Below are 13,767 nucleotides of genomic sequence, written 5' to 3' on the forward strand. Positions count from 1 at the left end.
AATATGAGATCCAATACAAGTTCATTGTAATCAATTAGGTAACACTGCTTTTCCGTTTTCTTGCTTTAATATCAACTTCCACGGCCACTAATTAAAAAAGTATAACTAAGAAGACAGCCAATAGATTCGACGGTTGGTGCTTTCCAGCACATATTTGCTACAACAGTTGTGCCAACTTGTCATAAATAGGACAGTTTTGAGTCAGTTTAAACATTGACCTCCTGTATATATCATTAAGTAGGTTTTAAAACTACCATGATAAAGTTATGACATTACACATATACTAGAAAAGTCTATAGTTCAATCCATTTATGAAGTTATGTACAATACAGATATAGTGAATTATGAGGTTATGTACATTACTCTAGTGAAATGAAAGTGTAGTTGAAATGCATATACTAACATGTCAATTGTGTAGTTGTAAGGAATTTGGATTACCACACATCTCAGTTGTCCGATTAAGATGAAACAATTCAGATTTTAAAACAAATTTTGATTTGTTTGAAATCCAAGATACTAAACCTAAAATGTGAATTGTCCGGTCTTGAACGGACAAGTGAGATGTTTGTGACTTCAACTTGATCCAGTTGAAAGTAGGATAGTAATTGGAAGTAAAAGGTATATAGTTGTGACATAAGGGTGGCAACAAATGAATACGTGTGAATGAAGAAACTCAAGTGATAGATGCTGGTTCTTCACCATTGTTGAGTTCAAAAAAGAAAGGATCCTTAAGACGTGATAGATGTTGATTCTTCACCATTGTTGAGTTCAAAAAAGAAAGGATCCTGAAGAAGATCAGTGGCTGAAGGTCTTGCCCTTGGTTGTGCTATGCATTTCTCAATGAATGCTTTCACTTCTAGATCTCTGACATTGCTCAAGGCTTGAGGCTTGATTCCCATAGTGACCTTTTTGTATATCTTGGCTACACTGTCACATTCACTGTATGGTATCTCCATTGTAACCATTTCGAGCAAACACATTCCAAAAGAGTATATGTCCACCATCTCAGTGTAATCTTCCTCATACAGCTCAGGTGCCATATACTCAGGAGTCCCTAGAATTGAATGTGCTGCATGGCTTCTTCCCACTATGGCAGCCAATCCCAGGTCACCAATTTTCACCTATAAAATTTCAAATTAAAAAACTTATTAAAACACAGAATAATATTATTTATGTTTTAGTACCACAATTGCAGTTTGCTTCTAGATCATCTTTCAACCAGACAAAGTTTCCCTAAAGTAAGCAACTCACTTTAAATCGAGTAATATCAACTGTTAAGTAAATCAATAGTTGATTATATATGAATATGTATAACAAATCATGAATGGTTGCAAATATTAATCCTTGATTTTCTCACTTTACTAAGGAGTCAAATCTATTTCAATTTCAACCTAAGCGGGCAAGTCAGGACCGAGCTTTTTTAAAGTAAGGCTATAAAGTGTGTAATATCTACAATTAATGATTAAATCAAAAGTTGATATCATAAGCACACGGACATGTAGGACAAGTCATAAATATAGTGAAATACCAACTCATTATTTTTTCACTTACTCTCTAGTCTCTACTCACTTTAAAGGAACTATATCTACAAATAAAACTACCCATTACTTATGGTGAAAATATTCAGAAATATCTATCTAAAATCAAACCCTTGGAAGCATAAATCACTTAAATTAAGTCAATATTCCTCATAAATGTGATCTTGGCCATAGCTAGTGTTCAATTTCAATATTTTTTCAGTCTATGGACCTTATGCTATTTGATCTTATTTTTAAAATTTTAAAGGACTACAATAAAACTCAGTCATTAATTGCTTTACCTAAAAAACAAAGACGATTTAAACATAAATATTTGGCTTCTTTCTTATTTTAAAATTGATTAAGTACCTCTTAAGCACCAACACCTCTACAAAAAGGTGAATCTGTGTCCGAAACCGACACCGACACTTGTGATTATATTTAATTTATTTATTTTTATCGGTGTCGACGTATCATGTTTCCGGTGTATGTGTTTCATAGTTTTAGTACTAAAATAAATTCTACCTAAAAGCTTACTATTTCTAGCTTCAGCATTCATAAAATCACTTCTCAAATTTATTAACATAAAACAACTCTAATAATACAAACTCTCCAAACATAAATTGATGAAAAACTACTCTATTGGTAAACCTATCCAAAGATAAATCAATCAAAATAAATTACACAAAACTACTTATTAATCAAAGTTAATTTTTGTCACATCAGAACCAAACACTCACTCTATTAATCTATCAATCAACAACAAAATACAAAATCAACGAACTAACCTGACCAATGTTTCCATTAACAAAGATGTTACTGCAATTAAGATCCCTATGAATAATGCAAGGCTCGTGCGTATGAAGATACTCCAACCCCTCAAGAACCTGTTTCGACCATTTCTTAAAGGCCTTAATGGAAACATGCCGATGCTTCTTCCGATAATCCCTAAGATTCCCCGACGTACAAACCTCAGTAATAAAATTGATATTACCACGATCATCGTCTTTCCAAACACTATAACAAACAATGATGAACTTGTTACTTAAATTCCTGAGCAATTCAACTTCGGAATGAAGACGATTGATAAGAACAGGATCGTTGCTGAAATTCCTAAGCCGAACTTGATTCCATGCAACTTCGATTCCTTCTTCTTGATCAAAACCTCTGTAGACTTTCTTCACAGCACCGTAACCGAGTAAATCACTGTAACGACCGAATCTTCCTGTTGGATCGGTTTCAACGAATGGCTCACCTTCACCGTCCCAATTCTCAGCAGGCATTTTCAAAACCCTAATTTCAGCTCCAAAACCCTAATTCCACAAACATAACAGAATTCAGTTATACATATACATAATAGATTGAAATTGAAAATGAAAATCTGAAACGCGAAATGGTGAATGATTACGTATAATTTTGGATTCTGAAACTTGGATGAAACTTGTATGAAAACCGATTATTGGAATTTGGAATTGAAATGAATTAAGAGCGGTTAAGGTTTGGATTAAATAGGAGGGAAATTTGCTGAACGGCGCCGTTTGGAGGGAAATTTGTCGAACGACGTCGTTTGGAGGGAGGAGGAGTTGATGACGTGGCCAATTTTTCGTGTTACTTTATGAGCTTTTATGATATTTTGAAATGTTTCTACTTTTGACCTATGATGAAGAAGAATGAATTGTGACTTAATTGGAAACAATGAATCTAGTGGGACTCTGAATTTGTTACGGTCACGAGAAGAATGGGGAAAGGTTTTTCGTTCAAAATAAAAGAAAAAGTTTCAAGTAAAACCCGTGCTCTCTCATTATGTTAATCTTCCAAATCTTGCCATGTCTTATTCATTCATGCACTTGTAAAAAGTGACAGATGTATTTTACAAAAAAAAATATACTTTTTTTATTGGAACAAGTTTAGATAAGTTAGAATTATAAGAAAATGTAAGAAAATAACTTAGCTCTATTAACTTTTTAATATAATATTAATTATATTTTTCAATTATATGTACTAATCAATATTACTTACATTATTTATTATTTAATATTTTTTACATTTAAAGTAAAGTGTAATAAATACATAATCAAAATATTTAAATTATGTATGTGAACTTATAAGCTAAATTCATTCATTTGGAACAAAGGTAATAGTAAACTACTCTCCCACATTTTTTATATGTCATTAAAAAAAATTATAAATTATAAATAGTATAGTACGAATGAATTGTAACAAAAAATACTAACGAATCGTTATTGTCACTCTTTTTAATACTCATATATATTCTTTTCTTTTAAATTCTTTTAACTTAGTCACTCCTTTTAAACTTGTAAATACACTTGTAAATACTAAAATATGAGTTTATCTTGTTGCATCAGGTCCTTGGAGCTTGGTCCTTTGAGCTTGTCTTAAACCATAGAGTGCTTTCCTCAGCTGATACACCATTTCAAATTTGTCTTTGTGATATCATGTAGGTTGACTTATGTAGACATATTCAATTAGCTCACCATGCTGGAAACACGTTTTACATCTAATTGAAACACACATCACCTTTGATTTGCTCCTACTGCTAGTATGGTTCTAATGGTGTCCCACCTAGACACGGGTGCAAATACTTCATTAAAATTAATGACATGCCTTTGAGAATATCCTTATGCTACCACTATATACTTTTTGCAAAAATCATAAAGTATTCAATGAAAGAATCCTTGATAGAACGTCCCATGTCAGCAGGAGTCAATAAGGCAAGTTTGGTGCCTTCAATTTGACGATTCGTAATCTCTTCTATTTGGTCACTTGGTTTATCCAATTGCAAGAAAGAATCAAACATGACATTTAGTCAGACTTGAAGCAACCAAGATCGTACATCGAGTAAAAGGTGGGGGTAAGGTTTTTCATGGTGTAAGCGGTTAATCCTAAGGATTCATAAAGAGAGGCTAGTATTAATTGGCTTAAACAAACGTTCCGACCATTATGTGGCTGATTAGCCAAGGTCATGAGCTTTTTTTCCACCCTCAAGGATTTACAACAGAAAACAAAACGAGACAATCACATGGTTAAAAATGTTATATGTTTCTTATCTGATCCTTCATCAGTTGTCATATCATGGAAGTGAATGATGAATTTGGAAAAACTAGTACGTTTTTTGTCGAATTCAATAGTGTCTTCGTCCAACACGGTAGGGTCGAACACCTCACCAGTTGGGTGAGGCTGGTAATGGTCGCTACTTTGAATAATGTGAGTGTTATCATCCCATAAGGTTTTTGAAAGGTATTTGACGTACTATCCCAAAAGTACAACGAAGCAACTAACATATCCTGGCAATATGGAGGGCAAACCCTCGACAACAGGATTATGTCATAAAGACCTTGTTCTTTCCAAATGGTGGCTTTCTTAGATTCTACTTTATCTAGCCAGAAGATATAATTTTCCTTATTTTTGGTGGAAGGTGCAAAATAAAAGATTCTAAAAGTGGCACTCATATAGATGAATCAAACCATGGCTTCGCGCCTAAGTCGCAGAACCCTGATGAATTTTAAAGAGGTGAAAGAAGAGTAGTAAAGAAGGTTTACCCTCTAAGTATTCACACCAATAGTGTAAGACTTTCACACAAGCCCAACTCGTATGGTGCAGCTGCGATGGGGAACCATCAAATAGTTCAGAACTTTAATTTCGAAGTTATTAAAGGGCATTCAAAGTCCTAAGATCAAGAAAACACACTCGTAAAAGGGAATGGCATAATCACCATACTTACTACATATTCTCTCGTCTTCACTAGGAGTCAAGACACTCTAATCCGAAGAGGTATCAACTTCCAAGAAGGCTCCGTCAAGACCACCTTATCGAGTGAAGACAAAAATAGTTTAAGAATAAACAGGGCCAACCCAGGAAGCACAAGTATCTTATTTTGATTTTTTAATCATAGTGGATACTACGTTTTCAAGTACAGGAAATGAAAATGTTATAGAAACTAGAAATAATAAAGAAACATAAATAACGCCTCAAAGAAATGCAAAACTAACACCTGAAGAATTGTATGATGACTTACTAAGGCGAATAGACCATATGGACGCTTCAGATCACCTACACACAAAACTAAAGTTCTTCAATTCCCGAAGATCATCATAAGGGTACTTTCAAAAAGAAATTCAAAGAATGAGGCACATTTAAGACGTGAATGCCTAAGAGACAATAACATCTTGTCTTAGTTTTAAATTCGAGCTAAAAAGGTGATCGGAGGATGAGGCATATACAATAAGCCTTTGCACTATGATAGAAATAAGACTTGGGAGACAATTGTTACAGGCCGCCCAGAGCACCCATCGATCGAACACCCCAAATGGAATCCTAATTCATTCGAATGGCTCGTAGTGCAGGAATAACCGTTATGGAAGAGTACAAATTATCCCTGACCAAGATACATCCAACAACTCCCAAAATTTCATGCCTTAAAATACAACAGGTTGTTATAATCGATCCACTATATAAAAAGCACATGCGCCAATTCCATGTACACAATTTTAAATTCAAAATTTATTCACTATTCTCTTACACATACTGACTTACTAAAACCACCCAAGAGGCGATAACATATGTTGGATTCTCATGTAGGAATACTTGTCTAAGGTGATTACTTATGATGGATCCTCATTGAGATATTTTTTCCGCCCAAGAGACGATTATTTACGTTGGATCCTGATGGAAGAATCCTTGTTGCCAAAGAGACAATTATTTACGTTGTACCCTAATAGAGGAATCCTTTCCACCCATGAGACAATTATTTATGTTGGACTCTCATGGAGGAATCTTTGTCTCCCAAGAGACAATTATTTATGTTGGACCCTTAATAAGGAATCCTTGTCGCCCTCCAGAACCTGTATAACACTAGAAAGCATGTTTGTGGTATTTTAGAACAATTTACATAAGAAAAATAAGCAGAGCCAATGCATCTTAAGGCCAAAAGTTTCACTAATGGTGCCTTAAAGGGAAAAGGTAGAAGGAAAATTCCCTAAAGACACAATTAATCCTTACAAAAGCCTATAAGGATGTAGTTACAAAAAAACCACAAAGGGAAAAAACAACAAAACTATGAGCATAATAACCTTCCTATGGTACTGACCTTTCTTTTAAAGAACTCTCCTAGTGAGCATAATCCTCCATGGGAGTATCCTCCACCCCCACCTTGTCACCCTCAGGTTCAACCTGAGCCTCCCCAACAGGAGATATACATGAACCATTGAGAGGTGTAACCTCTTATTCTTCCAGTAACAAGTCGCATCGTACCACTTTGAATAAGTCCATTTGAATCAGGTCTAAATCGGGGTAGAGGAAGGCTACCCGCTCATGTGCTCGCTCGAAGTACTGATCATAAGTGTCCACTAATTCATCTCTAATGGTGGACAATTCTTCCTCCAGTTTCTTCTGGGAGTGAAGGGCAACCTCGAGGGACTCCTTTAGGCTATTCTCTGATAGGGGTGAGAAGTTTGGCATCTAATGCCACCCTTTTGAGGTTTTCCTTTAACCCGTCTCTTTCTTTGATCAATTGCTTCACTATCTCTTACCCCCTTACGATGATTCCTTAGACATGGCAAGTTGTCAGTTCAGTTTACCCACGACTTTAACATGGTTCTTACAGAGGACTCGCTCCATCAGAAGGCCCTTAAGCATGTGATTCTCCATCATGTCAAATAACTTATGAGGCGTCATCTGACTAATAACCATAGTCTCTAGGAAATTTTTTTAGGGAAAAGGAGGTGAGTGTCTGTGAACGATATTAAATCAAACATTGTGTCAATCCAAAATAAGGATTGTTGGGATGGGTCAACCCAAATCGGAGAGTTATTAATCAGTTCTCCTTCATCGCCCTCTTTTAGAACCATAGTTTCATTATCCTTTAGGGTTGTGAAATAAATATCGCCTACTTCAATATCTTAAAGGAGCGAGGCTTTCTAGGGGTGTTTACTTTGACATGCCTCTTGCTTCCTTTTGTGACAAGGTTGCCTTTGTGACTTTGGACTGTCTGTCAATTTCTCTAGACACCTAACCTTCTTTCTGGTTAGGCAAGCTTTCCTTTCAGTTGTGAGATGGATGTAATTTTTCTGCAAAAAGGAAAAAGAAAGTTATAATAATTAGGAGAGTAAATAATCCTAACAAATATAGGGTTATCATAATCTCAAAGTTATGCAGATATTTATATATCTCGCCACCATTTCCATGATCTAATATAATCATGAAACAAGAGCCATAACCTTAAATTCATTCAATATAACAACCATTATTCTCTCAGTAGTGGTAAGGTAGTCAAAATTAAAACCAATTATCGCCACTGGGTTCTATGTCCACGTTAGAAGGAAGCGAGGAACACCATTTTCCGTGGTAGTGAATAGGGAGTCTCCTTTCACCCCTTAACTCTCACAAATTTGTCTTTCCAATTCTAATTATTGGAGTAGGGCTTGAATGGTGTTTTCCCCGATAAGGAGCTCAAAGTCACCCAACAAATTTTAGTATCCATCTTGATACTGCAAAAATAAAAACTTTCATCTGCCAACATATGATCTCAAACATCCTAATGAAACTCAATTGTTGGGTGAAATCTGGGTAGGAAAGATGTTGGCACTCGCTGGAACCTCCACTTCAAACAAGGTAAAAGGGATTAGAACCCCTAAATCTTAAATAACAGGGAGGTGTAGATAGAAGTATGGATATGGTGAGCCCGCTAGGGCGGCCATGTTAACCATTTTCTCCTTAGCAACATGCCTCTAGAATAACATATTCCTCGTGGCAGGTGTTGGAAAAGTCGGTTTATCGCCGAAAGGGGGGGGACCCTTTCCTCACTAGTATAAAAGGTCCATAAATATTTAACGCTTGTATATTTAATATATATAGCCGCCATCAATTGCTTGGAGTTTCGTGAGAAAGAATAGGAAGAAAAAGAGTTACTATCACTCATAGAACAACTATTGCTCTCATAACTCTCCAAAACGCCTACTTCTAAGAGCCTATAGTTAATCGAACCATCGATTCATTCAACATTCCTCGTGCAACGCAAATACATTTCAGACCATTCTCTAATGTTAAGGGGATTTATCTCCATACTGCTCTCATCTAAATCCCTAATGATCGCCATTAAAAAAGAAAATGAGAAAGAAAGAGTAAAGACATATACCTGTAAATAGGCGATTGAGAGTTGGACTAGGTGAAACTGGAAAGTAAATGAACTCAGAGCTTGATGGAGTTTAGACGGAAGATTTGAAGAATAAAGTGTCTAAAAAGGTGGATGGTGAGGGCTAAACCCTCTTTTATAAGGATTTGAAAGCTAGCCCTAAAAATATTCATTAACCTCTAACCAGGTACATCGATAGTTACAAAAAGATTCTACATGTCTCTGACACGTGTAAGGAACCCAAGACGGTTTGACTTTAAAAAAAAATCCTTCATTAGTTACATTTAATGATGTGTGTGCATCCACCTTACCTAACATTTGAGCACTCACCTCAATGGACATTTAGGGGTTCACCCAAGTTTTCTCTGAGGCACTCACCCAAGTGTAAAGATTGGAGGCGATTTGACTAAATCACTTCATTCTTTAACCATAATTTATGTCATTATAATATCAATCTATTCAAAATATTATCTCAAAAAATAATAAAATTTTTATTTATAATTTCCTCCTCTCAAAATCCTTCAAAAATTATATATTCAAAACCAAATAGTTTGACCCATTCTCCTCTTCAGTTCCCCTAAAAAACTTATCTCCACTAATGTTCCTCCATAATTTTAGGGGATTTCTTAATGTATCCTATGATTTATTATACACCTTGTGTCTGACGTCTGGAGATGCATCTTCAAATTTTAAGAGATATTTTAGAATTTTTATAGGATAAATCCCATTGTTTTATTATTTTAATTTCCCCTAAAAAAATGGTTGTCTTTCTGGTCTAAGAAAATGTCTTTCAAGTTTAAAACGAAAAGGGAAAAGAGAAAAAAGTTGGAAATGTAAACAATTTCATACATAATCATAAACGTAAAAAAAAAGTTTTTAGAATGAGGGGAAAAAAAGAATTTAAAAAAAATTATATAAACAATTTTATTTTTGATATTACTATTATTAATTTGTAACTTAATCTCTGTATAATTAGATTTTTTTTAGGTGCTACTCTAAAGAATAAACTATAGTAAACTCTAAAATTATGTATGAGAGTTGGAATTTTTAGAGTTTTGGAAAGAAAGTTCTTCAGGACCAAGGTCTATATTTTTTTATAAAAAACAACATGAATTCACGTGTAAGTAATTTGCTTGGCAACAAATACTAGCATTATTGATATTTTTAAGGGTTTCCAAGGCATGTTGAAGAAAAACAAATGAAAAGATATGATTGATCATAATATATTATTTGAATAACCTTCTTAATCGATTTTAAGACCATTTTACAATTTAAAAATCTTCCCCTTCTTTTTCCTACAAAATTCAATTTGTGAAACATAGCCTAAGTCTAAATGAAATATAAGAAAACTGTTTTGTCTTGTGAAAGTTCAATGCTTTTCCAAGACTAGCAATAACAGAGCTCATATTTTAAGCGACCTAAGCATGAACTAGTAGCTGACTTGATTAGATAGACTACACTTCAGACTTCTCACAATCAATGATTGGCCGGACAATGTAAAAATCATTCTCTTTAGAAATCACATATTCCCCTTGAAACATATGGCACCTCCATGGGAAGAATCCATGCCTTATGCTATAACTGAAAGGCAGAAAGATACACTGCATACAACTTTTAAGTCTTGTATCCTACCTTCATCTCATTATTTGCTGAAGAGGCCATAGCATAAAATAAGTATTGAGCTGCCATCTATCATCTATGTTGAGATTATACAAAGAATAAGAACAAGGCCTAAATAACAACAGCTAACAAGCAATAGATCAAAGATAGTCAAATCCTGTGTTCAGCAATGCTTTCAATATACAGGGGACTGTTTTAGAGCTTTTATCCACACAGTTTTGCATACTGGCAGCTAGTAATAAAAACCTTTTAGTTTAACATTCTGAGCTTAGTTTAACATCCAGGATAAAAAAAACTTACAGTGCATTCATTTATAAATGATTCAAAATATGTTACAACAATTCACCAGGGAGGATTGGAGCCCTCTCTAACAGATGGAGACCTTGAAACCAAGCTCTCGTCTCTACCAAGCCTTGATACACTTCTTACTCTTGTAGGAGTAGCCAAAGCAGGAGTAGAACCACGGTAACTTGCACGGAGCGTCTCGTCAACAGTTGATGACGACTTGGCAATTGCATTCCGAACGAACTTCTGAGCGGCAGGAGAAAGCGTCCGCATGCTCGGAGTAGCACTTCCACCTCTAGCTGGTGATGCCAAAGGGGGTTTACGAAACATCTTCGACCTCTCCCTCAGATTACGAGCAGCCTCCCTAGAAAGTGAGTGTGCTTTTGCATCTCTGGCCGGAGCAGAAGGAATCCTATAATGAGGTCCATCAACACTACCACCAATATCAATCGGTGTATCCTCCATGTCCAACCTCAGTGGCGTCCCTTCAATTTCTCCCCAAGTAATAAAAGGAGATTCATCAGCTCCCGGCGCAGGAGAAGGCGTCTTAACATAGCTATAACCATTCTCAGCTTTCTTCTCGGACTCCAAATAAAACGGATTGGGAGTCTTCCTCAAATCCTCCAAATCATACTTCTTCAACTTATCCCCATCTCTAAAAGACATAGGAACCGGAGTAGCGCCCGCAACAGGAGTATAAAGCACCTCAACAGTCCCATCATCTTTCGGCCTAGAGTCCATCATTTTACCATGAAACCTAGTATTTGGCCGATCAATCTCCTTCGTGGAAGCTTTAATTCTAACAGCCCTTTCCTCCTCCGTCAAAGGAACCTCACCCCGATCAGCAGGATGGTACATCAACAAATTCTTAGCAGTATAATTCCATCCTTCCAATGTACTAGGAGGTTGATAAGAGGTACCATAACCATCAGTAATTCTATCCCTCTTTTCATCCTCAATAGCATTCGCATTCACACTATCATTCAAATACCCAAACCTCTCTTTCCTCTTCCTATTGACTCTCTCCAAAATCTTCGAAAAGCTATGATTATCCTCACTAGTATACCTACCCATAAACTGATCAAGCCCAAGTGAAGTATCAACCGCACTAACCTCCTCTTTCTCTCCCACAGCAGCAGTAAAACCAGGTGTTATAGGTGTTTTACCATCAAATTCATCTAAAGGAGTGAAATTTCTGACAAAAGTAGAACCCGGAGTATGCGAATTTCTCGAATCGAGAGGGTTCAAAGGGGTTACCTTTCCTCCACGGCGACGCTCGATGATCTTCAATTGGGCATCGCGAATTTGAACAGGATCGCCGGTTTTGATAGCTTCAAGCCAATCGAGTCGATCACGGAGCTTTGAGATATCAGGAAAGTAATCACGCTCGATAATCTTCTCCAAAGCTTCGGCATACGTGTCTTCATCGAGAACCGTTGGGTTCCTCTGTTTGTTCTGGGGTTGAATACTGGAAGCAGAATCTTTAGGGTTTTGGATCGAAAATTCGGAAATTGAAGGAGATGGTGAAGAGAGATGGAGCGGAGAGTGGCCTGGAGATTGAAGCATGGTTCTTGCTTCTCACAACGATTGGTTTTGGAATTGAATTGAGAATGATGGGAATTTGGGGATTTGGTTAGGGTTAGGGTTTGATTGAGATTTTTGGGATGAAACGTAAACGCAGAGAATGAGATTGGTTTGGAACTTGGAGATTCACAAACACTTGATTCTCATGTTTCTCTTTAATAAATAATAAATAAATAAAATATTTAATTATTCACGGTTTTCGCTATAAAACATCTCTTATATAAATAATTATTTGGGAAAAATAAACTTATTCCCCTCTTAAGGTGTATCTTTTTTAAAAATAAACTCGATATTTTTTTATTACGCAAAAACGTAAATATATATAGAGATTAATTACTATACACTGTCAGTGTAAAAAGTTTTACACTGTCGGTTCATCACCATCACCCTTTTGTATTACTTTATAGATTTTTAAAATGAAAGTCAAACTTCTTTTAATATCCAACGTCTATAATTAACTGATGGTGTAAAACCCTTTTACACTGACAGTGTATTTCAATTAATCTCATATATTAACTGTGCCGCTGATGCAATAATAAATAATCCAAGTTCTATAACATGAAATTTAGTTGTTTATATTTAAATCAAGTTAGTAAACTAACAAATATATTATTAGTGTGTAATAAATGAGTAAATAAATGTAATCAGAGTTAAAATTGTTCAATTTGAAATAGTTGTAGTGAGTGGTGGAAGAGATCATCATTTCACTATAATACTAAGAAATATGTGATAATAAGAATAAAATTATTCTTATTCTTTCATAAAACTTTGGTATAATTAGTCTCTAGGTCTCTTAATTTTAAGCGAAGTTTCGTGTTGGTTCTCTAACTAAATAACGTTACGTATTGGTATCTTAATTTCTCTTTTGTTAAAGTATTTGGTCTCTTCCGTTAGTTAAGGTGAAAAAACGTTAAGTATGGCTGAGGTGGCATGTCAGGTATGCAACAATTTAAGTTAAGGCTCAGTTGTTGTGTTATAAACCATTTAGGGTTCGTGTTTTCCTAATCTTCATCTCCCTCATTCGTTTTTCATTGTTCATACATCCATCTTCCATCTTTCATCGTGTATCTGTATGTTCATACTTTCATCTTCCATTGTGCATTCGTATTCCTCAATCTTCCATCAGTGTTTCAATATCTAAGAATGCAAGCAATGCTTCAATCACAGACTTTGGTACATATGGATCCGTGCTACGTAGAAACAAAATAATTGAGTGTTTTTGCCAAGATGATAGTGTTCTTCGTACTGTTACTGATGTGAACAATGTCAACTATGGGAGAAAATTTTGGAGTTGTAGAAATTACAAAAATCACATGGACAATAGGTGTAATTTCTTCAAGTGGTTAGGGGATAAATTTGTTGATGAAAGGGATTTGAACCTTGAAAGACAAAAGAAGAAAATTAACAAATTGAAGAATGAGGTTATCCACACTAAAGGATGGTTGAAAATGTCCATTGTGGTTGGGATGTTGAGCTTAGGGTTGAACCTTGTGTTTGTAACAAAGTATTTCAATTAGCATTAGGATAATTTAGTGTTTTGTTTTCACAATATGAGTGTATCTTCTGATTATTTAATGAAGAATGTTAGTGTATGTTTTAATAAAGTGTTGT

General features: G+C 35.3%; 2 protein-coding genes across 2 annotated transcripts; both read right to left on the reverse strand.

Annotated features, from left to right (window-relative positions):
- Positions 1-281: 281 nt before the first annotated feature.
- LOC127117501 (probable serine/threonine-protein kinase WNK11) lies at positions 282-3,243 on the reverse strand. The gene is made up of 3 exons (XM_051047541.1): positions 2,926-3,243; positions 2,306-2,830; positions 282-1,121 (listed from the first exon to the last, which is right to left on the reverse strand). Exons 2-3 carry the CDS (start codon positions 2,798-2,800, stop codon positions 729-731), a joined length of 888 nt encoding a protein of 295 aa, XP_050903498.1. The 5' UTR covers positions 2,801-2,830; positions 2,926-3,243; the 3' UTR covers positions 282-728.
- A 7,180-nt stretch (positions 3,244-10,423) lies between these two features.
- Positions 10,424-12,303, reverse strand: LOC127117502 (uncharacterized). Its single transcript, XM_051047542.1, has one exon. It carries the CDS (start codon positions 12,136-12,138, stop codon positions 10,630-10,632), a length of 1,509 nt encoding a protein of 502 aa, XP_050903499.1. The 5' UTR covers positions 12,139-12,303; the 3' UTR covers positions 10,424-10,629.
- Positions 12,304-13,767: the final 1,464 nt, after the last annotated feature.

Source organism: Lathyrus oleraceus, chromosome 2 (assembly GCF_024323335.1).
Source record: "Lathyrus oleraceus cultivar Zhongwan6 chromosome 2, CAAS_Psat_ZW6_1.0, whole genome shotgun sequence".
Taxonomy (NCBI): Eukaryota; Viridiplantae; Streptophyta; class Magnoliopsida; order Fabales; family Fabaceae; genus Lathyrus; species Lathyrus oleraceus.